At 37.4% G+C, this 27,733-nt stretch overlaps 4 protein-coding genes and 1 long non-coding RNA gene across 5 annotated transcripts; 3 read left to right on the forward strand and 2 right to left on the reverse strand.

Moving 5' to 3' along the window:
• Window positions 1–759: 759 nt before the first annotated feature.
• LOC140007957 (uncharacterized) lies at window positions 760–2,133 on the reverse strand. The gene is made up of 2 exons (XR_011815388.1): window positions 1,855–2,133; window positions 760–1,347 (listed from the first exon to the last, which is right to left on the reverse strand). It is a non-coding gene; the product is annotated as an uncharacterized lncRNA (long non-coding RNA).
• A 588-nt stretch (window positions 2,134–2,721) lies between these two features.
• On the forward strand, window positions 2,722–16,021 carry LOC113692266 (probable UDP-N-acetylglucosamine--peptide N-acetylglucosaminyltransferase SPINDLY). The gene is made up of 18 exons (XM_072052359.1): window positions 2,722–3,042; window positions 3,987–4,421; window positions 5,748–5,909; window positions 6,006–6,181; window positions 6,300–6,375; window positions 7,138–7,266; window positions 7,596–7,715; window positions 7,801–7,869; window positions 7,951–8,032; window positions 9,310–9,404; window positions 9,606–9,670; window positions 11,029–11,227; window positions 11,496–11,690; window positions 12,746–12,840; window positions 12,926–13,061; window positions 13,175–13,392; window positions 14,544–14,671; window positions 15,103–16,021. Exons 2-18 carry the CDS (start codon window positions 4,011–4,013, stop codon window positions 15,543–15,545), a joined length of 2,799 nt encoding a protein of 932 aa, XP_071908460.1. The 5' UTR covers window positions 2,722–3,042; window positions 3,987–4,010; the 3' UTR covers window positions 15,546–16,021.
• A 362-nt stretch (window positions 16,022–16,383) lies between these two features.
• Window positions 16,384–18,758, reverse strand: LOC113692668 (peptidyl-prolyl cis-trans isomerase CYP18-2-like). The gene is made up of 6 exons (XM_027211144.2): window positions 18,577–18,758; window positions 18,341–18,436; window positions 18,146–18,207; window positions 17,575–17,708; window positions 17,050–17,134; window positions 16,384–16,622 (listed from the first exon to the last, which is right to left on the reverse strand). The coding sequence occupies exons 1-6, from the start codon at window positions 18,646–18,648 to the stop codon at window positions 16,577–16,579; spliced, it is 495 nt and encodes a 164-aa protein (XP_027066945.2). The 5' UTR covers window positions 18,649–18,758; the 3' UTR covers window positions 16,384–16,576.
• Window positions 18,759–20,446: 1,688 nt separating this feature from the next.
• On the forward strand, window positions 20,447–24,952 carry LOC140008347 (mitochondrial fission protein ELM1-like). Its single transcript, XM_072052360.1, has 10 exons — window positions 20,447–20,776; window positions 20,900–21,069; window positions 21,495–21,591; window positions 21,851–22,000; window positions 22,111–22,237; window positions 23,210–23,322; window positions 23,394–23,457; window positions 24,007–24,100; window positions 24,185–24,293; window positions 24,664–24,952. The coding sequence occupies exons 1-10, from the start codon at window positions 20,672–20,674 to the stop codon at window positions 24,757–24,759; spliced, it is 1,125 nt and encodes a 374-aa protein (XP_071908461.1). The 5' UTR covers window positions 20,447–20,671; the 3' UTR covers window positions 24,760–24,952.
• Window positions 24,953–25,032: 80 nt separating this feature from the next.
• On the forward strand, window positions 25,033–27,292 carry LOC113692192 (casparian strip membrane protein 1). The gene is made up of 3 exons (XM_027210559.2): window positions 25,033–26,391; window positions 26,515–26,638; window positions 26,767–27,292. The coding sequence occupies exons 1-3, from the start codon at window positions 26,114–26,116 to the stop codon at window positions 26,983–26,985; spliced, it is 621 nt and encodes a 206-aa protein (XP_027066360.1). The 5' UTR covers window positions 25,033–26,113; the 3' UTR covers window positions 26,986–27,292.
• Window positions 27,293–27,733: the final 441 nt, after the last annotated feature.

The raw sequence follows: 27,733 nt of genomic DNA on the forward strand, positions 1-27,733 counted from the left end.
TCTAAATTGTGAAGATATGTACATGCTGGACCACTTATTTTAGCTACATCCACTGAGGCTGGTTATGATAGGTCCAATCTTTTTCAAAGTTGCTTTGGCCTTCCTGTGGCATTTGCACTTGAGTGCAGCTAGATTAGTCTCTTTTAGTTGTAAGTTCAGTGGCTGAACTAATTTAATGTTTTGAGATCTTCGTGCAGATAATGCAGACGATTGGATTTCTTGGCCCTGCATTTTTCCTGACTCAGTTAAACCATGTTGATTCTCCTGCAATGGCAGTTTTGTGTATGGCCTGCAGTCAGGTCTGTGAATACCATACAATGAATCAAACATTAATTATTATCTATCTTTTTACATAGGAGGACTTGGGATTCGATCCTTCTTCCGAAACCAAGTTCGGTTTGAAGAATTTGTGGATTTCAGTCCTTAAGCTAATTGTCCAAATATGTTTTGGCAGTGGTAACAGCTGAGACAGGGCTTCTGGAAAAATTGACATTCTTGCAAACCAGAGGAGATGTATTGAGACGTTGCACCGAGTCAATAGTTGTGAACGGTTTAGGACTTGGATTGGCCCTTCTGAGTGGTATTGTAATATTAGCAGCAGTTTTACCAAAGCATGAAGCTCCACACTTTAAGATGATGTACACAAACAACAAATGCTTGTCTTCTCAGTAACAATTATCCAAGTTTTTGTTATGAATAATTATTTTAATTGTTTGCATGAAATGAAGTAGACTATAAACAACTCGAAACAACCAAACGTTATACCACTGAAATAACACTAGAGGTTCCATTTCATCCAAGAACATTTACAACAAATCTTTGTAGCATTTTAAACTAGACACAAAAGACATTTCCATCAGCTAACACATATGAGCCGTGAAAATCTAGAAAGCCAGTGCCACTTTTTTCAACTTCTTAACATGTTTATAAGTTGGGCAAACAAGTATGCAGCCAACAAGACAAGATTTATTGCTACCAATATCTTAATATGCCCAAGCCAGCTCCAAATAGAACAGAGCACCGTATTTGCATCATTTCTTTGGATCATATGACTTGCTGCACCAACGTCTCCATCTACATTTCTCCTCAGCCATGGATTATAGTTTACTTCAGTAAATTCAGATCTTGCACCTTGCATAAATCTTGGGTTATAGTTCACCTCATTCTCTACAACATAATTTGGCAAAACCCACTTCAACCATCCATGCACACTACAATTATAATAAAGCCTTCGGGGGTTCTTTTGTGTTCGAGATACCATAATTGAAGCTATTTGACCACAACCACATCTTATGCTCTCAAAGCTCAAATTTTCAATATTTGAGCTATTGCTTGATAAAGCCATTCCTACAAAATAAAAGTCATATTATAAAAGTAAAAACATTAACAGCAACCAAACTCAATTAGAGTAGGCATTAAAGTGACAAAAAATATAATTCCTGCAAAATGTAATTAACCCTCATAAGATTTACTAAAAGCTAATCAATTAGGCTTATTGCTAACAACTACAAAAATATTACTCGTTGTTTTTACTTTGCAAATTATTTTTAAATTAAACTCTTCAATTTCATCTTATTAACAGACCATAAATCGTATAATTTTATAAACCCCAAACCTTGAGATATCCTAAATGTGGCCACGGAATAACAAAATACCAACAAAAGCAAATAAATTACACATAAATGAAAATTAATCTAAGAATGATAATGTCATAATTAAAGAACCCTTAAATTCCGTCTTAATTAGAGGCAACTCCATAAATTCTTAAATCCCAAACCCTAAACAATAACTCTTTCAATATTAACTCATCTTAACTCACCATTACATTATGATTCGGAACCAGCACATGCTTACCTGATGTAGCGGCAAGTTGATTTTTACGTAAGTAGCTTGATTCTCTCCAAGTTTTGTTGCTGTTGTTCTCTTGAAGTTTTTGCTCGTTAAACTTGGGGAAAATGGGCCCTCTTTTTGTCCAGATAAAGGTAGGCAATGGGGATGTGTTTTTCTTCTCAAGTCAAACGTGATTGGGATGTAAATTATATATTTTTAATGAAAAGGGTATTTTCGGAACTATAATTAATCTTCATTACAGCTGGATACAATAAATGGCAATTTCGTCATTCCAAGTTTTCTTTTTCCTGATGTCAAGTACAATGACTAACGTCTCTTAACAGTAGGGGGGTGATTGTTAAATGTCTGGTTATTCAAAGGGGTGGACTGTTATTTGGTCAAATCTCAGGGATCGATTCGTTATTTGGTCAAACCTCAAGGGAGGTAAATGTAATTAACCCTTAAAACTTTAAAGAAGTAGTTTTAAAGAAAGGTTCCCCCCCCCCCCCCCCCCCCCCCCCAAATAATCCTAAACGAGGGTTTTTTAAATTCTCTTTAGCCAAAAGGGTGAAAAGTATACAGTTCATATTTGCTAACTGGGTCTATCTACGCAATGGCATCGGGGAAACGAGAGAACCGGCACCACTATTGATGGTCATAAGCAAGAAACGTATTCCCGACTTAAAAACCCCAAATAGCCCCTGGTCGTAGCACAGTAACTAGCGAATTCGCCGCCGTCTTAGTGTTTGACGGACGAATTTGATCGATTGGGCAAAGGGCATGGGTGCGTGGACCACCCGGTGGGCAGAAAAGCAAATAGGCAAAAGGAGCAGGGTTAATTAAGTCAAGAAGACGGTTGGTATATGGTGGGCAAAATAGCAACCGACGAGCACCCACCAAGGGGGGAGGCTCCGGAGCTTGGGAGACATCACAGTCACACACACCCCTTACTGTCGGAGAGAGAAACAAAGCCCAAAAGCCGCCTCCCCCACGACTCCCCAGCCCCACCCCACCGTGTCGTCTTAAAACGCCTTCTCTTCTTCTACAGTTTTCCACTATTTTTAATACTCCAGACGCAGTTCCTTAAAAAACGACAAGAAGAGAAAAAAGGAACGAACAAAAGTAACAGGTATAGCACAGTCAACTATATATGTTACTGGTTCCCAGTATAGAGCCAACCATCGCAAGCTTCTTTCTCGGAGTTTTTGAAAGGTAAGCTTTTTCTCTCTAATTGTACTTTTGCCCCCTATTTTTTGCTTCAGCTGAATCTTTTTTGCATTATTGATTGAAATTTTAAAGATTAATGCACGTGTTGTTTCTTGTTCAACTCTGTGGTTTCCGCTATAGTTGCCAGATTCCTGTTAGGGGTTTAAATAATGACTTTAGAAGCTGTAATGCTATTAGCCCGCTGGTTTTTAGGGCTTTCTTTTTTGTAGTCTAATTAATGCGTAATGACGGTTTAGTTGGTTTGCTTTTTTAACTGCTAATTGTTGTTAGCCAAAATGGTGCTTTTTTTAACAGTTTGGATGTCTGACATAACAAAAAATGACTTCGGGTTTAGTTTCTAGGGTTTCGAGAATGTGATGATAGGATTGATTGCTGGGTTTGGATGTGAAATGCGGATTTTTATGTGCTTTTAGAGCTGAAATTCAGATTCTTTTTTTTTTTCTTTTTCTGAAAAGAATGTTTTTCGTGAAATGCTTATTACGTATGCGTACAGTTCACTGTATTCTGGAATTGATGTGAGCACATGTTAGAAATTTCAGCGGTGTTCTGATTATTACGTGGCTATATGACTAATTTTAGAAAAATTACTTTTCTATGTCCTCACAAACTGTCGGTCAATTATTATTATTTTTTTCAGTTAGCAACTATACAACTTCAAGTTTGCATTTCAACCTTTTGATAAAAATATAAACTTTCCGCATATCAAAATGTTAGCTTGGTCTACTACACTTCGACAAAATGCCCAAAAAAAGAAAAGAAAATGGGACAGCAAACGACTTGGCGTCGCATTATGTGGGGAGATGGGGTTCAAGCTTGTCAATACAGTAAACTTGAGTAATGTCTATGTTGTCTGGGGGAAGTTGTCTCACTTGGCATAACTTTTAAATCTTCCTTTTTCTAACAAACAACTTACTCTGGAACTATACCAGGGAGTTGGTTTGAAGCATATTTGAATGGCGTGGACGGATAAAGATAATGGCAATGTGAAAGAAAGAGATTTGGCTGGTGAAAATGGTTTTTTAAATGGAGGGCAGCCTTCTACAGTTTCTGGAGGTTCTCAAGTTAGCAATAGTCCTGTAAAGAAGATCTTTGAAGGGAAGGATGCTCTGTCTTATGCCAATATTCTCCGCTCCAGAAACAAGTTTGTTGAGGCACTTCAGATATATGAGAGTGTATTGGAGAAGGATAGTGAAAATGTTGAAGCTCACATTGGGAAAGGAATCTGCTTGCAGATGCAGAATATGGGTAGGCTTGCTTTTGAGAGCTTTGCTGAAGCCATCAGACTAGATCCGCAAAATTCATGTGCTCTCACACATTGTGGCATTTTGTACAAGGAAGAGGGCCGCCTTGTGGAGGCTGCTGAAGTATGCTTTTCGCATTTTGGTTATTTATTTCGTCTAAAAAGCACTTACATTGTTATTACTTTGCCCTATTCAGTTATTTTTTTTTGGTCTTATTCTACTGTTATTTCCCTTATCTCTTACAACTTCTTGTATAACCATAACTTTGGCTTCTAGATTTACCATATTGAGTTTCCCTATGCATAATCGTCCTCACGTTGGACTATTGGAAACTTTTCCCTCTCTATATATGTGCGTATACATTTGGATGAGCTGGTCTGAATTTGCATACACTCAATATGTCTATCACATGGGTGTATGTTTCCCCCTCTCTGACTTGGATCTGATTTACATAAATTAGTCACTGTCACTGTTGCTTCTTGTTGCATTTAATCTTGAATCGTCTCTAACAGTAGAAAAGCGGGAAGAAGTTTAAATTGATATTGCAACGACTTTTTCTTCTTCATCTGGACATATCAGGATATAGATCAAATTAAGGCAAAACCACAGTCTGAGGGACTGAAACTGGAACTTCTCTTTGGGAAAATTCATATGTGCATTAACAGCCGAGTTTTGGAAATTGAATGAGATTAAGTGGCTTCTGAAAATGAAGTACACTTGGCTGTTCTGTTTGCTATTTGTAAGTGTATTTTGTTTGCTTAAATTTGAAGTTTTTCTCTTGATGTTCTGGTTTGTATTATTTTAAGATGCAAAGAAATTCTTCCTGAAAAGGTCTCAAGATATAATCTTTTGAAATTTTAAGACAAATATTCTGTTACTTATTAAAACATCGTTGTGAAAGAACATTCAAGCGAATGAGAATAAGTTATGAAGCTGTTGAGTGATTTTTGCCTAAAATTGATGATAAACAAATAGTGTTTCTCGAAAACACTTTGTATGCAAAAGTGAAGGTTTGGGTGAGCGGCATATGAGGAAACCACTCATAGTTTAAGAAAAGTTGGAATCAAGGGAAACAAAAGACAGATTTTTGGATCCAAGGTTGAGGATTGATAAATATATGTAAATCTTCATAAAACTTCAAAAAACTCAAGTTCCATTATAAAGCTACAAAATTCATCTTATGTTTTGGTAATTAAACTTCAATTCTGGTTATTAGGTTTGATAATTCATAGTTGCTTTCACTTTTCTTGCTGTACTTATCCTCTTGTCAGAGCTGCTCCAGTGCGTGAAGAGTTTTCCTATTTAATGCCTGACTGTTCCTCCATACCGTAGGGCCAAGGCACATGTTCTGATACTGGTTTTCCATACAGCTGAACTGGAATTTCAAATGACTAGCTGGCTAGATTACTTTCATTCTGAATAGTGTTATACTTGTTCATTTTTTTGCAGTCATATCAGAAAGCTCTTAGGGCTGATCCTTCATATAAGCCAGCAGCGGAATGCCTAGCGATTGTACTAACTGATCTTGGTACAAGCTTAAAGCTTGCTGGTAACACTCAGGAGGGAATCCAAAAATACTATGAGGCGATCAAAATAGATCCACATTATGCTGTAATTCATGTTTTCTTCCTCCTGCCTTTTGATCACTGGTTCCTGTTCAATAACTTCAGTTTTCATTGTTAACGTGATGGATTTTCATTCTTTCAGCCAGCTTATTATAACCTTGGTGTTGTCTATTCCGAAATGATGCAATATGAAGTGGCCCTTAATTGCTATGAGAAGGCTGCACTGGAGAGGCCTATGTATGCTGAAGCATATTGCAACATGGGTGTCATCTATAAAAACCGAGGTGATCTGGAGTCAGCAATTGCCTGCTATGAGAGGTCCGCCACCGTGTTTTATATGATCTTTCCTTTTCTGTTGTTCCCCCTTCCCCACTAAAATGTAGATTAGTATTTATCTGCACATCTGATTCTGTTGGTATTTTTCCATGTATTTTAGGTGCTTGGCTGTGTCTCCAAACTTTGAGATTGCGAAGAATAACATGGCAATTGCCTTGACAGATTTAGGCACAAAGGTAATTAAGATAGTATTGTTGGTATCTCATTCTCTGTTACCTGATTGGAGATTGCACAGGACTATATCATAGGCCTATTATTTAGAATTTAATGAACATCTTAACCTTCTTTCTGGGGTTCTGCCTTCAGTCACTCTTGATGTAGAAGTGCCAAATGGCTGTCCTGATTCATTCTTTTTGATTGTAAGCTAGAACAGTTGCTTTTTGAACATGAAAATGTATGACACTGATTTTTGTTGGTGTTTTCTTCATTTTACGTCATTTGGAGTGCACTCATTTAAGAAACATGATGTGATGCTAGAAGAATCAGAGAAGTAAAGATCACCTAAATTTGTGAGGCAATCTAGGTTATCTAGTGAAGACCAAGAGAATATCCTGCACAACCTTAATACAGAAGAGCTGAGAAGAAGCGGCAAGTTAATGACCGAATGAATGTTGATTCATTGCGAGAAATAGGGGTTGAAGAACTAAACTGACAACTTATAAATGAAACTCCAAAAACGTACAGCGCTTAATGGTAAAATCAGAGGTATAGATTTTACTCTACAGAGTGGAGGAACAGTAATTAGAATGATGGCCAACATCATGTCCGGAAGACAAGGAAATTTAATTCTGGGGCAATAATGGTGCCAATTTTGCTGTAAATTGGTGGTCCTTTTCTATAAAGTCAAGGAAAATATCGTCAATCTTAAATAGATTATTTCTGCAAATTTGGAACTCATCTTCTTTAATATTGGATTCTTAGTTTCTACCGCCATCCAGGTCAAATTGGAGGGAGACATCAATCAAGGTGTGGCATACTACAAAAAGGCGCTATATTACAATTGGCATTATGCTGATGCAATGTACAATCTGGGTGTTGCTTATGGTGAAATGCTTAAGTTTGACATGGTAATGTGTGCTGTTTTGTTTTAATCTTTTATGAAAAGGTTAGATATGGCAGTTGGTGATTGAAATTACGTGATTCCACTTGCTTTCTCTGTGACATCCATTTTTCTTGATATTGCTTCCTGCACATTGTTGGAAGTTATTTACTTAATCCTGTAAAAAAATTTAACTTCTGGCCTATATGCCATTAATTTTTTTTTTGTAAGTCACATGTCATTAATTATTCATTTTACTTTATCTGAATGTCCTTTCTCCAGGCAGTTTCCTCTTCATATATTTATGCATCTTAAGTTTATAGCATGAGAGATTTGTAAAAAGAATTTATTTTGCAGGCAATCGTGTTTTATGAGCTCGCATTCCACTTCAATCCTCATTGTGCAGAGGCATGCAACAATTTAGGGGTGATATACAAGGATCGAGACAACCTTGATAAAGCAGTGGAGTGCTACCAGGCAATATTGGTGCTTGATGCATTTATAATAATCGAGTCACTTTCTTATCTGTGTGTTTACAGAATTTTTAATGTCTATTTTGCAGATGGCTTTGTCAATCAAACCAAACTTCTCTCAGTCATTGAACAATCTTGGAGTAGTTTACACTGTTCAGGTTTATTAACCATGCCAGTGATTTCAGTGTTAAAGAGGAAGTGTTTGTAAGATAATGATTTGCATACATGATTACCTGTAGGGTAAAATGGATGCAGCTGCAAACATGATTGAGAAAGCAATTGTTGCCAACCCTACATATGCAGAAGCATATAACAATTTAGGTCCCTGTCTCTTCCCTGTCATATACATCTATCTTGTCTTTATGCATTCACCTACCTAATTTTCTTCATTCTCTCAATTACTTCCGCATTATTGCTCTGTAAGTGTATTTTTCCCTTAAGATGAAACTACCTTCATATTATTCCTCTCTAGTTCTCTGTCAGTTAATATATCACTGAATTTTCCTGTATTGTTTCTCTCTCCTGAATGATCATTTTAGGCTCTAAGTGGAAAGAGTTCAGGGTTTATGTAATAAACTTGAAGGTGGAGTGTAGATTGTTTTGATGATCTTTCAATATTGGCAGCTTAGATATTCGTCCTTAGGTCGTTTTATGTGGACATCAGAGTGCTTTAATGAGGCAAAAGCAATATCTGCATCTCAAATTTGATGTTGACTTATCACATAAATAATTTCTGGAAATTTGCATTTAGCATTTTTAGCAACAGAATCTCCTGGAATGTACTTTTTAATTTCAACAATGTTACCAGGCTGACTTTGTGGTTCTTATGTCCATTGGTTAGCTTTGACTATTTCTACTTTCCCAGTGGGCATGGGGATGACATGAATTTAGATAATGCTCTCCTAGTGGCTTGTATAGCTCTCCTAGTGGCTTTTGGGGATTGGAGAAAATGCTTTGCGCTTGGTATAGAGCATTTGGACTTAAAATAATTTGTACTTCCGCATGTTTGCGTAAATGACGTGCTCGATGGCTAGATGCCTTTGCAATCTAGGCTAAATGGTAGCAGGAAATTTCCCTTCCTACCGTCCATGGCCAAAAACAAGTAGATAGACAGAAGGCAGATCAGAGGCTTTCCCATTATGAGTTGGTTCCAAAAGCCTAGCAGCTAACTTCGCATCATTTTTGCTTCTCTAAAATTGGAATCATATCATATTTGAACTATTTTGACGTGTAGGACCTGGGGTGGGGGGTTCGGGGGAGAACAGAGTGGGTAAATCATATCTTCTTCCTTGTTTTATACTTTCTTTTAAAAAAAAAAAAAGAAAAAAGAGATGACAGAACTGACCACCAAATGGATGGGCCTTGCATTATCATGTATGTGTATCTTTATAGCATTCAAAGTGGTTTGAAGTTAAGAATTTTTATGCTGGACTGTTTTCCTCAATTTTCTTCAATAAAGCTGTGCTTGTTATCTTCTACGTCATAGTATTATGTCTAACGTTTTGAGTTTTTTCTTTTCTTTTACCTTTTCTCATTTCCCCCCCTTCTTTTTTTGGTATTAATTGGCTTGTTGGTGATAGTTTCTTTTTTTGGTGTAGGAGTTCTTTATAGAGATGCAGGCAGTATATTTATGGCTATTGATGCATATGAGCGGTGCCTTAAAATTGATCCTGATTCTCGTAATGCAGGCCAGGTATTTTTTTTCCTGATATGAAAGCATAAAGTTATGTCAACTCTAAATGCTTCTTGTACCATGCAATAGCATCCTGCTCCTTACTCATTTCTCTTTTCTTGTGCAACATTCTGACTTTTTAAGTTCTAGTCTTGTTTGTCTAGCTACACTCATCCTTTGTCCCTCATTTTCTGATACTTCATTTGGTTTTCTCTTTTGCAGAATCGACTGCTTGCAATGAACTACATAAATGAGGGAACAGATGACAAACTATATGAGGCTCACAGGTTGAGTTTGCTATCACACATATATGTTTCTTTTCTTTGCTTTTTCCAGTGCAAGCTGCATTCTGTATGCACAAGGGTTTTCCTTGAGCTTTTGTGCGAGTTGTTTGAACACAAACAATGCTTACAATGGCATAGTTGATGTCAGTGTTGTTCCTACTATAATGATTATTATGTAGCTCTCAGGTTATTTTGAAAGATAGGTTAGTAGAAAGTAAAATATCTAATTTGACTCTGGAATTTTGTTATTGTTTTGGCTTTTTGGCCTGTTTTGTGCCCCAGCCCTACATTATTTTTCTGCCCAATATCCTGTTGGCTAGATTAAGGCTGATGATATATGAATATATCAATTACATTAGATGGAAACAGTTGAAACCTATGTGGTAAGCACTTGTCTTCTAAGATCTGTCAGCAGATCATTTTTGGGTGATTTGATGTAAAGCTGTTTGTGGCTATGAGAAGGTTGTTTGTGGGGGTGTTGGTTTCTCAATCATTTGTTGTTGCTTTTGGAAATGATGTAATGGCTGGAAATATGGCAAGGTGGTTAGTTTTTGTTGAAGAACTTGGAGAACTCCATTCAGATGTGGGAACAGATAACCTTGAACCTCAACAAATTGGCCATCCACAATGTCCGACATCACTCTTATGTGTGACCTTTTACATGTATTGCTGCCCCTGCATGGTTGATCCTAAAGTGATTAGTATCTTCTGTCATGAAATCCATATGAGAATTGGAAGAAAATCTCACATAATGCAGTACGTTTAGATCCCTTTCCTTTTGCTACTTTTTTTCCTCCGAGGATAAGAGTAGGGGAACTATCATGAGATTGTATGCTGCTTGACGATCATGTACTGTCAAATTAAGGTGTAAATTGTTGAATATCAAGAATTCTTATTTGCAACATCATTTGTATTACTTTCTGGTAAGCTTTTGTTAGTAACATCATTTTCTCCTTCTCTGCTTTACGTGTTAAGTTTAACTGCACTTTAGATGATTTGGGAGAATCAAGGGTTTTCCCCCTATTATATATTTGCTCCTGCAAATTTTATGTGTACAAATCTCATGATGTAACATTGAGATAAACTATTAAATCTAAACACCCATGTCGAAAGTTTCACCTTTTTTTTTCATATGTTGATACTGCATGTCATCATGGGCTTAGCTGATGATTTTTTTTTTTTTGGTTCATTGGATATCTTTGTCCACAATACTGGCTATCCACTTGCTTTTACAATTTCTTGTATATTTTGTTGCCAGGCTGAATTTGTCTTTCTGAAGCTGTACAATTTATTTGGAGTGCTAGAATCCCTTTTTGACATTATCCAATGCCTTATTTTTTAATTCAAAGTTTTACATGCAGGGAGTGGGGCAGTCGCTTCATGAGGTTATATCCCCAGTATACCTCATGGGACAACCCTAAAGATCCAGAAAGGACACTTACCATTGGATACGTGTCTCCTGATTATTTTACACATTCTGTGTCATATTTCATTGAAGCACCTCTTGTCTATCATGACTATGAAAATTACAAGGTTGTGGTTTATTCAGCAGTCGTAAAGGTACAAAGAGTTGCAACTTTCTCTCTGACTATTCATGATTGCTAGCATTGTGTTAGATCATGTTGCAGTTGTCATGTACTTCTTGGTGTTGGATCATGTTGCAGTTGTCTTGTACTTCTTGGTGATTTTCTCTGTTGTTATAGCCATTCCTATTGAGTGCAATGCATTAACATAGACTGTGCTTTCCTGACTCTTTATCCCTTTGAAAGCTGCATTATAGCTGTTTTAAGCTTTGAGGTTTGTTAATGTGTTCTGTACAATGTGACAGGCAGATGCAAAGACAATTAGGTTTAGAGACAGAGTCTTGAAAAAGGGTGGTATATGGAGAGACATATATGGCGTCGATGAGAAAAAGGTTGCCAATATGGTTAGAGAAGATAAGGTTGATATATTGGTTGAACTTACTGGTCATACTGCAAACAACAAGTTGGGAATGATGGCCTGTCGGCCTGCTCCTGTTCAGGTACTTTTGAGGCAAACACTTGGCTTATCACCATTTCTTCTATGTTTGTCTGTGTCAGTTCTCCTATGAGTCTGCTTTCAACTGTTAGAACTCTGCCTGAATTCCTTTAACTTAATATAGATAGATAGTCTGCCAACCAATTTGTTGGCATATTCATTGATCTTCTAGCGTGACAAACGAAATTGTTTCTAGAGTTGCAATGAAGCTCTGTTATATAAGATTTCTTAGACTTGCTGCTATCATTCAGAAAACAGGTGTAATAAGGAAGAGGGGACCTGAATTTCCTTGCTCATCTAATTCTATCTTAAACCTTGTGAGTTATTTGAAATATTACCGAATGGAATTTTACATGCAAAAAATTTCAACCTTGAGCTATAATTGCAACCATCTGCTGGTTTGACTCTGTTTGTGGTTGAATCATGCAGCTTACTTCATACTGGTGGTGACAATCTATTGTACAATGCATCTGTTGGTTTTCCGTATCAGGAGCAGGATATCTGCCAAATATCTTTGACATGTGACATTTTTTCTGTGTCTTTTTGCTGTTGATTTCTCCTGGCATATTATTTTGTAAATGGATGAAATTAACTGTGGTTTAAAAATTCCGTTCCTTTTGGATTTTTGGTATGTAAGCTCATGAGTATCATTATGGGGCCTTTTCTTTTTATTTTTTCTTTTTGAGAAAATTTGTTTTATCCCCTTTACCAACTTCAGTTGTTAGAGACTTGGCCAACTTTAGCAGTCATGGTTGCCTCGACTTATTTGTCTACCAAGTAAAATTTTGTTCCTCTCTCTCTCACACACACGCACACACAAAGAGGGAATCGGGTAAAGAATGTGGTGGCCAATAGTTATCTTATTTCAGTCCTTTCATTTAGCTAACTTGGTGGGTAAGTTTTTCCCTTTTTTCTTTCCTGAAATGACATCGCGAGCCTTACTAGTATGAGTTTATTGAGACACTACTGCATCAATTCTTGGGTAACTTGATCTGGTGCCTCTTGTCAGTTGATTGCTAATCTTGTGAATTATTTTCTGTATTTGTCCTTGTGTGATAGGTAACATGGATTGGCTATCCAAATACAACTGGTTTGCCCACCATTGATTACAGAATCAGTGATCCCTTGGCCGATTCTCCTGATACTAAGCAGAAGTAGGTGATCCTTTGGTCTTAAATTAGTTAAAATTTGTTACTGGATCCATTTGTGTCTTCTTTTGATCACTGATACCTATGGCAGACATGTTGAGGAATTAGTAAGATTACCAGCATGCTTTCTTTGTTATACGCCTTCCCCTGAAGCAGGGCCAGTATCTCCCACTCCTGCTCTGTCCAACGGCTTCGTCACTTTTGGTAGCTTTAACAATTTGGCAAAGGTATTAATGTCTGTCTGAAGAAACTTACTTGTAAAGTAACCTTGGTCTTCAAGTGGGTTTTTGGTAGGCTGCTGGTTTTATTCATACTGTTTTTATTGTTCTCTTAACATTAGATAACACCTAAAGTGCTCCAAGTTTGGGCAAGGATTCTACGTGCAGTTCCAAATTCTCGGCTTATCATAAAGTGTAAACCTTTTTGTTGTGATAGTGTGAGACAAAGGTTTCTTTCAACACTAGAGCAGCTGGGGTTGGATTCGACCCGTGTAGACCTTTTGCCGTTAATTCTTCTCAATCATGATCATATGCAAGCATATTCTCTCATGGATATAAGGTAATTACTCCATTGCTAAAAACCAACCTTAGTATTTCATTTCTTCTAAAATGAGTTAGTTAAGCCTCTTTCTTCTTCTTCTTCTTCTTTTTTGGTAAGTGGGAGGTCTTGAACCCATGACCTCCTATTTACAATTCCTCCCCCCTTACCACCCAATCAAGCCCTCCTCCCAAGTTAGTTAAGCCTTATTTGTGCTGTTATTGGAATAATGTTAAAAAGTGGGTTTTGTTTGGCGAGACTGACACTTACAAAGAATTTTAAAATGAAAAAATTGGATAAAGAGAGCAAGAAAATCTCTATCAGTTATGTTTTCTGGTGCTCCTGTTCCTGGATGATTCTTTGTCTTTGAGATATACAAGTCTGGCACATGTATGCAAATACGTCAGTTCCAACAGGAAGCCTCAAAGAAAAGAAACACCTCCCCCCCACCCCTTCCCAAAAAAAAGCACAAAAATGAAAAAAAAAAATTCTGCCTAATGTTAACCACAAGAATTAAAAAAATGTTAAAAAGTAATTAAGTTGCGTGTTTATCTTGTAAGTAGCATGGAAAAAAAGGAATTCAAGGTTTCATTTGTTTTTGTGCTTTGTGAGTCATTGTTTCGACAGCAAGCTGATAATGCTGTAACTGAGGTGTCAGCTAAATCTACCTCCTTTTGTGAGTCTCATGGAGAAAAAGGAATTCAAGGTTTCATTTGTTTTTGTGCTTTGTGAGTCATTGTTTCGACAGCAAGCTGATAATGGTGTAACTGAGGTGTCGGCTAAATCTACCTCTTTTTGCGAGTCTGTTAGGAACTTTTTGTGCCCTCAGTTTCATGGCAGACTGGGAAATCAAATCAAAAGGCTTCCTACTTAATCTAATGCTTCAATGTCCTTGTGTAGCCATTTTATCTTTCAAAATGAGAATGAAAAGCTAGTTAAGCAATCTTTTAACATTAATTAGCAATGCATAAAGTGGCAATTTGAAACATGAAACCTTTAGGGTTTTTTTAATTTTTTTTTCTGTTTTATATGATATGATAATTATTTTTGCCAATTGTTTGCAAGCAATATTGAGATTGTTATTCTGAACAAGCTCTGAGATTCTTTTCAATTTATGACTTGGCTTCTCTGACTTTGCAAAACTGACTGATCTTTATCATTGTTATGTGTAGCTTGGATACATTTCCTTATGCTGGAACAACCACAACCTGTGAATCTCTCTACATGGGAGTTCCATGTGTCACCATGGGAGGTTCAGTGCATGCACATAATGTCGGTGTTAGTCTACTAAATACTGTTGGTAAGTAACTTCTTGTGAGTTTTCTTAGTTACATTGCCATGTTAGATAACTCACATAAAATTACACTAACCAGAATGAAGAAAAATTGGTAAAGAAATATTTACGTGATGATGACACCAGTAGATGGCATGCTTTGGATAATATCCTGGCTCATTGCATTGATGTTACAGTTCTCCCAACCCTTTTGTGTGTTGAAAAATGGTATAGAGGGAGGAAGATTAGAATGATAAGCGCATGTCCATCGTTTCTGGATCAAAATGAGAATGATAAGCATATATCCATTGTTTCTGCATCATTTGTATTTGCTAAGAAATTGTGTGCGTCATTTTGTGAGCAGAACTTTATGGGCCTTTTAGCACACGTGGAGCTTTAACTAATATCTTAGTTTTATGTCAACGTCATGGATTTTTTTCATGGCCGTTGGGTTGCAGGTTTACCTAACCTGGTTGCTAAGAATGAAGATGAATATGTGCAACAGGCTGTACAGTTAGCAACAGATGTTACCGCTCTCTCAAACCTGAGAATAGGTTTGCGAGATCTCATGTCCAAGTCACCTCTTTGTGACGGACCTAAGTTTACCCAGGGCCTAGAGGCTGCCTACAGGAATATGTGGCGCAGATACTGCAAGGATGACGTGCCGTCCTTAAGGTGGATGGAGCTTTTAAAGAAAGAGCAGGCACGGGAGCAGGCGCAGCAACAGAACTCGCATGAACAAGAGGTAGTTCCAGAAGAGCCAGTTATCAAATTTTCAGACCCCACGAGGATCTCTACATCTAATGATGGCCCGTTTAGATCAGTAATGGTTAATGGACTCAGTCTGGGGCAATCTTCCATAATAAACCACCCCTCATCTGTTGAAGAAAATGGGGTTTAGTCAAAGATGACGGCTTACCTGAGGCAAGTTGTGGCTAGTCTAAAATATGAAGGCCTGTAACAGAAGAATTTTCTGGAGAGATTTGATTGTGCGTTAGAATCTGCAATTGCTCTTTTTAAATCGAGCCTTCTGTATCATATATTGAATTGAGGCTTGATGTGTTAGTACTCACGTTAGCCATGGTGGCAACCAAGTGTTGCCCAGTGTTTAGGCCCAGATTTTTTCACGAGTAGGAAGATGGCAGCATTGTTTACCCAAAAAAACTTAACCTGCTTAAGGTATAGGAGGAATATAGCTTATAGCGACACGGAGGTGATCATATGGTATTTGTATTAAGATATGACATTCCACATCTACATCTACCCCAGTAGCAGAAGAGATGGGGATTTTGTAAAATATAGGATCTTCGAATATCATATTGAGCGCTTTTGAAGGAATTTTTTTAATATATAAATTTGTGGACCAGTTAGCGTCGACTGATGGTTCATATAATTGAAAGCTTCAAGAATTCATCAAGAAGTAGACTGAACATCTTGAACTAACTTTGCTGGCGAGTATTTCATTGCCTTAAGAAATTTAAAAGCCAGCACGCTCTTCAGAGATTATCAGTACTCGAGCCGAAGGCTGAAAGGGTGGGGAAATCGAGCTTTACCTTTGCAATGATCCTTGCTGGTTCATGCACTAGGCGCCCTTCACTTTGACCATAAAGGATTGAAAAAAAAAAAAAGAAAAAGAGGAGAATGGCACTGCTGTCGAATTATGAGAAATGAGGCTCAAGATTCATGACATAGAATAACAATAAGGGAAAACCAAAAATCAGATGATGAAGAGAGCAAAATGGAACCACAAATTGAACCCTTTTCAAAGTATATCCGTTGCAACATTTCCAAAGAGTTCCCTTTTTTTTCCCCCTTCGATTCAAAAAAAACAAAAAAAAAAACCCTACCAATAGTTTTGACACTTCTGAATTTCAATCACTTGTTTCTACTTGTAACTGCTGAACCTCGAATACTCGAGCCACACGATATACATCAATCTTTGACTACAGCCCGCAGTATCTTCACATCATGGATTGGTCTGATAAATAAGAAAATATGAAGTCATAAAAAATTTCAACTATACAGCTTAAGAAAGCAAGATGTAAAAGAAATCGCAAGACAGTTTAAATGTCCACGAAAGATTGCTATTTCACTGCAATTTGGGGAACTTCAAGTAAAAAGGAAATAATATTTAATAGGAGACGCAATGCCGATTAGTATTTTGTAATCTTTTGCAAATAGATGAGCAACGACCACTTCAAAATGCTAAAGAATTAGATCAAAAGATCTAACGCTCGGTTGAAAAAATGCAACCGCTCACAAAATCTTTGCTAACATAAAAAATAAAGGGTAAATCTATGAATCGATGATGGACTATGAGTCTATGGCTAGAGATGGAACAGCAACGGTTCATTCCTTACACTGCACAAGAGAAGCAGTCAATAACATGATCAAGAAAGACAAACCTATCCGTGTTGTCAGTCTGAACACTGCCGAGTCTCTTGACAATTTCCATTCCCCTACACACTCTTCCAAATATTGTATGTTTCCCTGCGCGCCCAAACAAAAAAATACGAGTCTTCATCAACTGCTGATGATTCGTACACGGACTGGACCAGTAGGTGATGTTGAAAAAGAAATTTGGGACTTTGGACAAGTAAGCTCATGAGTCATGCAGCATGGGGAGACATATGCAAAATTGAACCCCAACACCCCCAGAAAAAGAAAAACAAAAAGAAGCACCAAATGAGGAAGGAGGAGGGGAAAATTCTGCACTACTACAGGAAGGCAGATACACATGGGTTTTGCTTGCCCATCTCAAATCAGTTGAGAAACAACATTCGTGCCCAGCATGAAGAATTGCCTTTGGAAAAAAAAAAAAAAAAAAAAAGTAGGCTAATAGAGATCGATGAAAAGTGCAAGTTACAATAATTAATGGGAGATACTTAGTACTGAAATCTGGTTGTAACGTGAGGGGAAGCATAAATTACCGTCAAGTGACTGTGCAGGTGCCAAGGTAATGAAAAACTGGCTTCCATTAGTATTTGGACCAGCATTTGCCATGCATATGATACCAGCTCCAGTATGCTTAAGCTGCGGAGTAATCTCATCCTCGAATTTGGGACTGCCAATCATAAGAAGTTACAATCACATCCTTCCAGGGTCTATGTCGAAAACACTAATCCATAGCAAAACACGAGGAGGAGTTATAATGAAAAATCGAGCGCAGACTATACAACCCCACTACAAGGTTAGTTATATCCAAATGTCTTCAGGGAATCCATTTGATATGTAGAGTAAATCATCAATGCATACCGCAAATTGCAGCCAAGAAACCATGTATTTCAATAAGACTATCCCAAACAGAAAATCAAACACACACGTGTACCAAACATATATAGTCTTGATTATTGCGCAAACTAGACTTCACCAGGTGAAAGCAGGACAAAAAATACTTTTCTTAAAGCAAAGAAAAAAAAAAATTAGAACAGAAAAAATTTCATGACATTGAATTTATACCACGACTCCCTCCCAAAACGAACGGAAGAAAATAGGTCATACCCGTAGATGGATTCGCCACCGCGGCCAGTGCCCGTAGGGTCTCCACCTTGCACTACGAAATCCTACTTCACAATATCCAACAATAAAGCATCCAATCGTATTATTTTATTTTACGTAAAGAAAATTAACAACAGTATTTAACATGGGATTTGGGAGTAAAAATAATTAAAAATGAGAATGGGGATAGAAAGCAACCTTGATGATTCTATGGAACTTGACGTCGTCGTAATAGCCTCGACGAGCCAGCTCTATGAAGTTCCTACAAGTCCTCGGAGCGTGCTTGTAGTACATCTTTTTTTAAAAAAAAATTATTAGTAAAAAAATATTGATGTTAGGGCAAGAGTGTGAACTGAGATGCATAGATAGGGAAAAGGGAAGAGGAGATTCAAAAAAAAAAAGAAAAGAAAAAATGGAGGAGTAGGAAGGGGTACCTCGAGGGTAAAGGAGCCCATGGAGGTTTCCAGAGTCACCTCCGGGGCTCCTCCTTCTGAGCTTGCCCACATCTCTCCCTCCTCCTCCTCCTCCTCCTCCAATGCTCAGAGGCTTTGACTGTTTAGACTTGAGAGGACTACTCAAACATACAGCGCTAATTATCAATGACACCCCCAATTAGATCATCACACTAGCCCAATAAATCAGTCCACTCTTAAAAAGACAACCAGCAAAAGGGCGTAACCAAGCGATAGATATAAAATACGAACATTTTTTAAATTAAGGAGCTGAGTTATTATTTAGTATTAATTCTTGCTTTTAGTAATTTCTTTCAATAATGATACCATCGGGCGGATGTTTACATAGTTTAGTATGTATTATGTCGTAAAGAAACATATTTGTCACCGGTTGAAACAAATAAATCATGCTTTTTCCATTAATTCTTTATTTATACATTTTCAATTCTGATGCTAGTAATTTAAGTAAAAAAGGAAAAATGAGTCGAATCAATTACACAAAATAAATGGTACAAGTTGATAAAAAAAAATTAATTTCATTTAGGCTTGTTTGTCTCTCTTAAGAATGAGCTTGTATCAAATCTAAATACACCTAATTACATGAAACTAATGGTACAACTTTTATTGTTTTGGCGTTTTCAATGCCCTTTGTTTTTAGTACATGAAGGGTGAAGCACTGAAGCTATGTAAAATAAAAAAAAATGGTTATTATCATTTTACCCCCTTAAACTATACCATTACTATCAATTTACCTCTTAACGTTATCTTTTAGTTACTTTACTTCCATAAGTAATTCAATTCAACATATTAAAAAATTTTGGACAAACATACCGTTTTATTTTATAACATTACTACATTGTTATTATCACTTTATTCATTTAGATTATACTGATACAATCACTTTAGTTCCTAACATTATTTTCTAACAATTTTATCTCATCGTTAATCTAACTAGTATAGTCAAAAAATTTTAAATATAGTTACCCTTTTTATATATAATTAAAAATAAAAAAAAATTGGAATGTTATTCTTTTTTTTTTGTTTTACTTTAAGAGATCGAAAAACATAAAAATAAAGGGTTTTCTCAAATTTCATTTTTTTCACATTTATTAATACTATGAAAAGAAAAAGAGATAGGAAAGAAGGAGACCAAAAATTAGATTTTGCAAAAAAAGAAAAGTCTAACATTATCATATTACTTTAAGGTTATCGAGATTAGAATTAGAATTTGGTGGTAAAAAAAAAGTGAAATAATTTTAAAATAATAAAAGTATTTAATTCTTTTTATTTGTAATTTTTTAAAAAAGAATTGCGCTTCCCCTCCCCTTCCCCCTTTCCATCTTTCTATTTTTTTTCAATATTAATAAAATTGTCAAGAAGAAAGAAATTAATATTTTGACTTTTTTTCTTGATACTAAAAGGAGAAGAGTCACTTTAAAATTTTTATTATTTTTATTATGCAAAGAGGAGGGTATTTTCTTCTAAAATTTTTTAACTTGTTAAGTTGGTTTAATGGTAGGATAAATTACTTAAAAAAAACTCTAGGCGGTAAATTGATAATGAGACTATATTTTATGGGGGTAAAGTGATAATAATTTTAAGGGCCAAACATGTCTTTTTGCATTAATCAACAAACTCCGTTAAATTTGATCATTAGTTTTAAGGGTAAAATAACTAAAAGATAACGTTAAAGGGGAAATTGATAGTAGTACCAAACGTTAAGGGGGTAAAGTGATAACAACCCTAAAAAAAAAAACCAACCAAGAAGGAAAAAGAGAAAAAAAAAAAGATGAAATTACTGAAGGGTCGAGAGCACTTTATTTTTTTTTCTCAATCAATTTTGGTTCCGTCGTTGTTTGCGTCTCGCGTTTTCGAGTCGTGCTCTCCATCGCTTATACACTGCGCTGTCGTTTTGAGCTAGCGTTCTCGGTTCTCAAAGTCAACTGGTTTGTTTCTTAACCCTCGCTAAAACCCTTTCCAAAACCTCTACTGGGAAGAATATCTACGGTACCATCTTTCTGCAAATTTTCCATCCATTTACATCCTTTACCCGTCCAGCCATCCGTCCTTCCTATATATGCCAACAATCAGGAGAGCGGTTATAATCGGCAACGGTATTGCCGGCGCGGAGAACCAATGCCTCGGTTTGGTTCGAGCCTTGGGGCTCTCTCACACTCTCTACGTAAGAGTAAAATCATTTGACGAAATTAGAGATTCAGTACATTCATTCTAGAACCAATGCTTCTTTTTTTCCTTTTTTTTAAATTGAAATTGAGTTTTACTTTCACTTGAAATTTAATTGCAGCGTGTTACTAGACCCAGGGGAGGAATTAATGATTGGCTTCGCTGGTTGCCAGTTTCCTTTCATAAAAACCTTCATAATGTCGTGAAGAGATTTCGTGTTACAGGATTTTCGGGTATTGCAGAAGCTAAAGCACATTATATTGCGAAACTGGCGCGGGAAACGTTGGACAAGTATGTATTTCTGCTCTTTGGTTTCTTTTTTTTTTCTTTGGTTTCAACTACTTCAATTTTTGGTTACTCCATTTATTTTACTTGAAATTACTCATTACCCCTGATATATGTCTGGTTTCTCTTGTTTGTGTGGACTAAATAAGATCGTACCTCCATCGATATGCTTATGGGGGGTGTGTGCGTGTTTGAGGTTTTTTTTTTTTTTTTGGAGGTGGGGTTTGTGTCGTGTTCAGTTTATCTCAGGTGATCTTTGTCGACTATGATTCTAGTTTTAACTTCATCTCAGGCTTATTTGTACTATACTCTGAATTCTATCATCAACTTTTAAAGCATATGAATGCTGCTAAATTGATTCTGTTTTTTTTTTTCCTCTTAATTATTGGGGTTCTATCTAATTTTCTAGTGTGTTCAATTAAAATTTCTAGGGATGGCCCTACATTGGTGGTTGCATCAGGGCGGGATACTATTTCTGTTGTTAGTTCTATAAAACGATTAGCTCCGGAAAATGTTTTTGTTGTTCAGGTTCGAGATGGCTCATACAATCTTTACAGTCTGTTCTTTATGGTTGTGTCTCTAACTCTCTATCCATGTTTGCCTGAAACAGGGCTGGCATGTCTAACTTGATTATCTCATTTTGTCAACCTAATTGGTTCTCGTCTATTCCTTCTCTTTTCAAAATCAATAGCAAGATAGTTTGGTTTATGTAGTTTACAAAGTGAGTTGTGGACTTCTGCAGCTGCATTGCTTCATAAATAACTTTGCCTCTGTGTTATGCTTTCAGATTCAACATCCCCGATCAAAACTAAATAGGTTCGATCTAGTGGTCACGCCTCGTCATGATTATTATCCCTTGGCACCTGAGGGACAGCAACAGATTCCCTGGTTTCTTCGAGGTTGGATAACTCCTCGTGAACCTCCTGACCAAAAAGTTGTATGTGCTTGATATATCTTTGAACCAGATTAGTTTCATCAAATGAACTTCTATATGCAGCTTTTTGGATTCTTTGTTGACTCTGAAGCAATCACAATGTGGTATGTCAGGTACTTACCATAGGCGCTCTGCATCAGGTTGATTCTATTGCACTGCACAGAGCTGCGTCTCTCTGGCATGATGAGTTGTCTCCACTGCCTAAACCATTGGTTGTTGTCAACATTGGGGGGCCTACTGGTAATCTCATGCATTTGAGCCTTGTAATGTCAGTATAATTGACCCTTGTGTTCTGGGTATCACTAAAAAAATCATCTGTCTTCTTGTTAAAGTTATTTAGTTTAGTTATATCATGGTTGTTCTCTTGCGCAATATTATTCTAATTCTGTGTGTTTCTGGGAGGATGAATTAGCTGCAAGCATGAGAATGCTTGTTTTCTCCATGAGAGACTAGTGCCTTAACTACGGTGTTGCATCCATCTAGTAGTTACCTACCTAAAGATTTTGAGTTTTTTGGCCTCATCGTACATTTGGGTAACATAGTCACTCTTTTGTTGACCACAGGTTTCTTCTCAATACCCACTTTTATTTTCTTCAATGATAGTCTCAAAATTTGGATACCTCAGCCTTCTCCTATCAATGCAGAATGAAGGCATGTAGTCTAGCACGTGTACAAGTACTTGCTTTCTTCAAAGTTTTATGTTTCCCTATCAGCAGTGGCTTTTATCTGTTGCCATGAGAAATCAATGTCTGAGCATTTCAGTAAGGGGCCATCCCTTGATTGGGAATCGTTGCATTTGTTTATCTTTTTCATTCATACAGGATATACTGCTATTATGGAATTTGGAAATATTCTGTTTATCTTCCATTTAATCTGACTATAAATTTCCTTGCTTGAGGTGTCTGAAGCGTTTGGAACTGTGAGACATTAGCTTTACTCAGAATACGATTTAGTGTGTTACTTTTTTATTTTCATAACTAGAAATCTAGACCAGGCTCATGTTATGTTATACAATTAAAATTGCTATTTACTTGAAACTGATTCTCCATCTGGCACTAGCACCTGTTTTATAGCTTTTGTTAAATCTAAGGACAAGATAATTAGATGAAGCATCTATTCTGTTGGAATACTGGTATTCATTTGTTTTCTTTGATAAAGAATAAAATTTCCCATTGCAATAATCAGTAACTTTTAGTGTTCTTACAAATGCAGGCCATTGTGGATATGGGGTAGATCTTGCTAAGCAGCTAATTTCGTTGTTGCTGAATGTTCTCTCAACTTGTGGCAGCCTAAGAGTGTCTTTTTCTCGTAGAACTCCAAAGAAGGTATGTTCCTCTGGACCCTTGCTGTCCATTTGGCTGATAGATCTAAAGCTTGCAACTGCTCTAGTAAACAGGTATCAGACATCCTCGTCAGGGAACTTGGAAGTCATCCTAAAGTTTACATTTGGAATGGTCAAGGTACTCCCTACGCTTGTTCACCTTTTCCTTCATGAGAAATGTAGATTGATACAATTCATCAACAACTAGGTCTATGTTTATCTGCTATACATAAAATTATAAGTACAGAAGCCAGTCTATGCATATCTTGTGCACACAAGTATCTCTCGGTATTTTAACACAAAAGATCATCCCCTTGAGAAACTCTATTTGGAAGATTGGGCGAAGGACAGCAATCAAAGGATCCATAGAATTCTAAATAGATTTGAACCTCTTTAATGGGATTCCACTCCTCCATATTTCTTTAATTTGTTTTGCTTTTTTTTATATCAGAAGCGAGCAAGATGAATCTATTTTTAACGCAGATTTATGCTTTTGGTTCTTTAGAAAAGGTCTAGACAAATGAAAATCGTTTTAGGCAACAGGTATTACTAGAAAGTCCACTGAATGAAGATGTCAAAGTAGGACATCTGGCATACCTTTTGCAATATCTAATTTATGTAAATTTGGAGTCTTTTGCACTTGGACAATCATGCCTTTGTGAATATTGTCGAATATGATACTTGTCAGATCCAAATCCACATATGGGACATTTAGCTTGGGGTGATGCGTTTGTCGTTACAGCTGATTCAGTTAGTATGTTGAGCGAGGCTTGCAGCACAGGGTAACTCTCCAGTTGAGGGTTTTAAGGTCCTTTACATATGTTTAAATTGTTTATTTGTTTCTAGTTCAAAGATTGTTGCTGCAGGAAGCCTGTTTATGTTATTGGGACGGAGCAGTGCAAGTGGAAGTTTGCAGACTTTCACAAATCTCTGCGAGATCGGGGAGCTGTTCGACCATTTACTGGTGAAGAAGATGTGAGTTATCTATTCCTGCAACCTCAGTCCGTGGTTATCATAAGTAGAAGGAATTGGGAAGCATTATGAACTTCTAAAATCTGATGGCTCCATTTTTTTTCTTTTTTTGGGGTGTGTGGGGGTGTGGGGCAGAGTTATTTGACACTTGCTTTTGGTCCCATGTTTCCTTCATCCATTTTCGTCCATGCAATTTGTGAAGTATTTTGCTTCAGCTAAGTATTTTTGCATTAACAGTGTTGTGCAATGGAAGTGAATACTACATTATCGCCCATTTAAGCGTACTGACTTCATTGCAGACCGCTTCTTTTGCAAATATACTCATGACGGTTGATATGTAATTTCCAAAATTTTGTCCTCTTATATGGTTCAGATGTCCGAAAGATGGAAGTACGTTCCACTTAATGATACTGAGGAGGCAGCTGCTCAAGTGATAACAGCACTGGCTCAGCGTGGGTGGAGGTTGTAGGCGCTGTGAGTGTGTGGTGAGTGAAGTCGCCTCGATTACTTTTCCCCTCTATGATTTGCGTCTGTTGCGAGTAGTTCGCTTTTTTTTGCCCTTTTCTTCCCCCTTTAGCTATCTGAATAGGGCAGGCGTGCTTCCAGGTCCTGACATCGATTATTATCAGCTTTCGTTTCTATTCCTATTATAATGTTCAACACTCTCTATGTATCAACCACCACCCCCACCCCCACCCCCCCACAAAAAAAAAAAAAAAAACCAACAAAAAAAATCCCAAAACAAAAACAAGACAACAATAAGCCCCTTCCCTCGCCCCAAAGTGGGAAAAAAGGGAAAACCCAAAGAAAAAAGAGAACTGAATTTGTTGTGGATTTTTGGTTTATGCAAATGAATTTATTCAAGTGAATATTTATCAGATGCGCTCTTGACTGTATTGACCCTCCATCGGTCAGCGGGAATCCATCATAATAACTTGTGAATGGTTTGACCGAAATAGGGCCATTCGACGAGTTATATATCCATTTAGTCTATGCAGAGTCCACCGATAGTCAAAGCGTGAAATTTAATCGTTTTCAAGTTAAATCTTACAAAATGGTGTCCGTGAACACCGGAGCGCACGAAGGGGTTAGGAGAAAAAGTGAGCCGAAGAATCAAAGTCCATCATAATGGATTAGGGCGGCAGAAGCTCGTTGTTTAGTTGACTAATCATGCAAATAAAGTAGCAATTTTTTCTGAAAGACAAAACAAAAAAGTTGGATTAGTTTTTGTCTTGAGAAAAACCGTTATCCATCCCTCCATGTTACATTCTAATACTACTAAATACAGAAGATAGATGATACACAATAATAAAGAATTAATGAGTGGCGCCTGTACCCCAGTTCTTATGAGATGTTTACCCCCCGAATGACGAGAGCTTTTGACGTGCATCGAGAGGTTTAGGCAGTCCCGTTGGCGCCTTCAGCCTCCAAAGATAAATGATTCGACTTCAAATCGGTTAAAGACAATTGTACTGATCATCAAAATTAATATGAACACCCACCCCATCATAACCTATTGCATTATGATTCAGGGGTCGATGCAAATAATAATTCCACTCTTCTTGCTCCATTAAGCGAATCATAAGCTGGCCTCCCACTTTTCTACCAGAGTTAGAAATCATTGATTGATTGACTTGCATCTCCGTCTTCTATTCTATATAAAGGTTCCATTCTCTTGCATTCTCATCAACAAGCGATTAGCGAAGCCAGAAGCAAGAAGAAGTTGCATTTTGTACACCCTCTCCCTCTCCCTCTCTAATTTCGTTAGTCAAATATCCGCGCATTACATACAAGAATCTCTCGAGTGCCAACAAAGTCTGGAAATGGAGAAATCTGAGTCAGCCAAGATTGACATCGCTGAGACCGGCAGGGAAAGGAAAGGAAAGGCGCCACTTCTGGGAGGAAGATCAGGTCCGGCGGAGCGTGCAAAGGCAGGAGGATACAAGAGGGGGATTGCAATATTCGACCTCATCCTCAGAGTAAGTGCTGCCGCGGCCGCTTTAGGCGCTACCGTTTCCATGGGAACCGCCGAACAAACTCTTCCTTTCTTCACTCAATTCTTCCAGTTCCAAGCCAGTTATGATGATCTCCCAACTTTCTCGTAAGTCGCCTCAACAACCCCACTCCTTGATACTGCTTCCAGTGCTGTCTACGCCTACTTAAAATGCTACCAAATTCAGATTATTGTTCTTTACAACTGAACATGCCGTCAATTTGTACGCAGATTCTTTGTGATCGGAATGGCCATAGTTTGTGCCTACCTTGCCCTATCCATACCCTTCTCCATAGTGTGCATTGCTCGTCCGCATGCAGTAGCACCCAGGCTCCTCTTAATCATCTTCGATACGGTAATTGAATAAGCTCCTATATGTAGATCTGCATATCTCATGGCGGTTTTGGTTTCTTTATCAATTATCGTGTTGGTATTTGGTATACCGAACTGATCCTGGTTAGTTACGTGTGTTTGTCCATGTAGCTGGCATTAACTCTGGCTGCATCTGCTTCGGCTGCAGCGGCAGCTATGGTCTACTTGGCTCACCAAGGAAATTCAAATGCAAACTGGCTTGCAATATGCCAGCAGTTCACTGATTTCTGCCAAAAGACTAGTGGATCTGTAATTGCAGGATTCACCACGGTCGCCCTCCTAATATTCCTGGTGGTGCTCTCTGCTATGGCTCTTCGGAAACATTACTAATCCAGGAGATATGATCAAATTTACTGGTCGATCAACCATTTCTCTGTTTTCTTCAATTATCCAATTGTATTAATTCTCTGTGTTTGTGTGTTGTGGTTGTTAATCTTGAGAGCTCTTTCTGGTTAACAAGGACCTGATCAGTCAAGACGAGGGGAAACAAGACAAACTAGTTTGTGTTTATTGATCAAAGATTGCAATTCAATTTGCTGTATTCACGAGAACTGCTTGTTAAGAACAAAATATTATTGTCCCTGTGCCAAAGAAATGGATCGAAACTACCAATATGTGTTTTGCATTTTGCTTCCAACTCTTTGCCCAACAAAATGAAGTAAAACATAAATAAGAGGTTCTAAAACAATTGTGCAAACATTTTAAGATGGAACTGAAGCGGCTAGTTGAGATGAAACATGATTCTAATTTCTCAGACCTAAGTGGTTCAAATTATTTCCAACTACTTTGATTCCTCTTCTTCCTCTTTTTCTTTTTTATTATTTCCTTTGTCTTCTTGGATCTTTAATGGGATACTTTAAATTACCGAGCGAAGGGCTATAACCAATTGGGACAATCCCCAGTCTTCTTTTTTTTTTTTTTTTGGTGGACACTGCAATTTGGTCTGAGCCCAAAGAGCTGTCCTGAAGAGGGGGGGTAAAAAATGGAAGCCCAAAGGCCCCAACCAAGGTGCGAGTTGCTCTATCGTTAGTAGCTCACTATTCCCCAGAAAGAAGAATAGTACAGTAAGAAAGGGTTA

The sequence above is a fragment of the Coffea arabica genome, chromosome 6c, assembly GCF_036785885.1.
Source record: "Coffea arabica cultivar ET-39 chromosome 6c, Coffea Arabica ET-39 HiFi, whole genome shotgun sequence".
Taxonomy (NCBI): domain Eukaryota; kingdom Viridiplantae; phylum Streptophyta; class Magnoliopsida; order Gentianales; family Rubiaceae; genus Coffea; species Coffea arabica.

Bases quoted from the DNA above. Each gene is read 5' to 3' on its own strand.
- LOC113692192 (XM_027210559.2), top strand. From the start codon at position 26,114: ATGGAGAAATCTGAGTCAGCCAAGATTGACATCGCTGAGACCGGCAGG. The intron at 26,392-26,514 runs GTAAGTCGCCTC...ATTTGTACGCAG, and splicing joins GATGATCTCCCAACTTTCTC to ATTCTTTGTGATCGGAATGG. The intron at 26,639-26,766 runs GTAATTGAATAA...TTGTCCATGTAG, and splicing joins TCTTAATCATCTTCGATACG to CTGGCATTAACTCTGGCTGC.
- LOC113692668 (XM_027211144.2), bottom strand. From the start codon at position 18,648: ATGTGGGCAAGCTCAGAAGGAGGAGCCCCGGAGGTGACTCTGGAAACC. The intron at 18,437-18,576 runs GTACCCCTTCCT...TTTTAAAAAAAG, and splicing joins TGGGCTCCTTTACCCTCGAG to ATGTACTACAAGCACGCTCC. The intron at 17,709-18,145 runs GTATGACCTATT...TATGATTGGCAG, and splicing joins GGTGGCGAATCCATCTACGG to TCCCAAATTCGAGGATGAGA.
- LOC113692266 (XM_072052359.1), top strand. From the start codon at position 4,011: ATGGCGTGGACGGATAAAGATAATGGCAATGTGAAAGAAAGAGATTTG. The intron at 11,228-11,495 runs GTACAAAGAGTT...ACAATGTGACAG, and splicing joins TTTATTCAGCAGTCGTAAAG to GCAGATGCAAAGACAATTAG. The intron at 12,841-12,925 runs GTAGGTGATCCT...TACCTATGGCAG, and splicing joins TCTCCTGATACTAAGCAGAA to ACATGTTGAGGAATTAGTAA.
- LOC140008347 (XM_072052360.1), top strand. From the start codon at position 20,672: ATGCCAACAATCAGGAGAGCGGTTATAATCGGCAACGGTATTGCCGGC. The intron at 22,238-23,209 runs GTAATCTCATGC...TTACAAATGCAG, and splicing joins CAACATTGGGGGGCCTACTG to GCCATTGTGGATATGGGGTA. The intron at 23,323-23,393 runs GTATGTTCCTCT...TCTAGTAAACAG, and splicing joins CTCGTAGAACTCCAAAGAAG to GTATCAGACATCCTCGTCAG.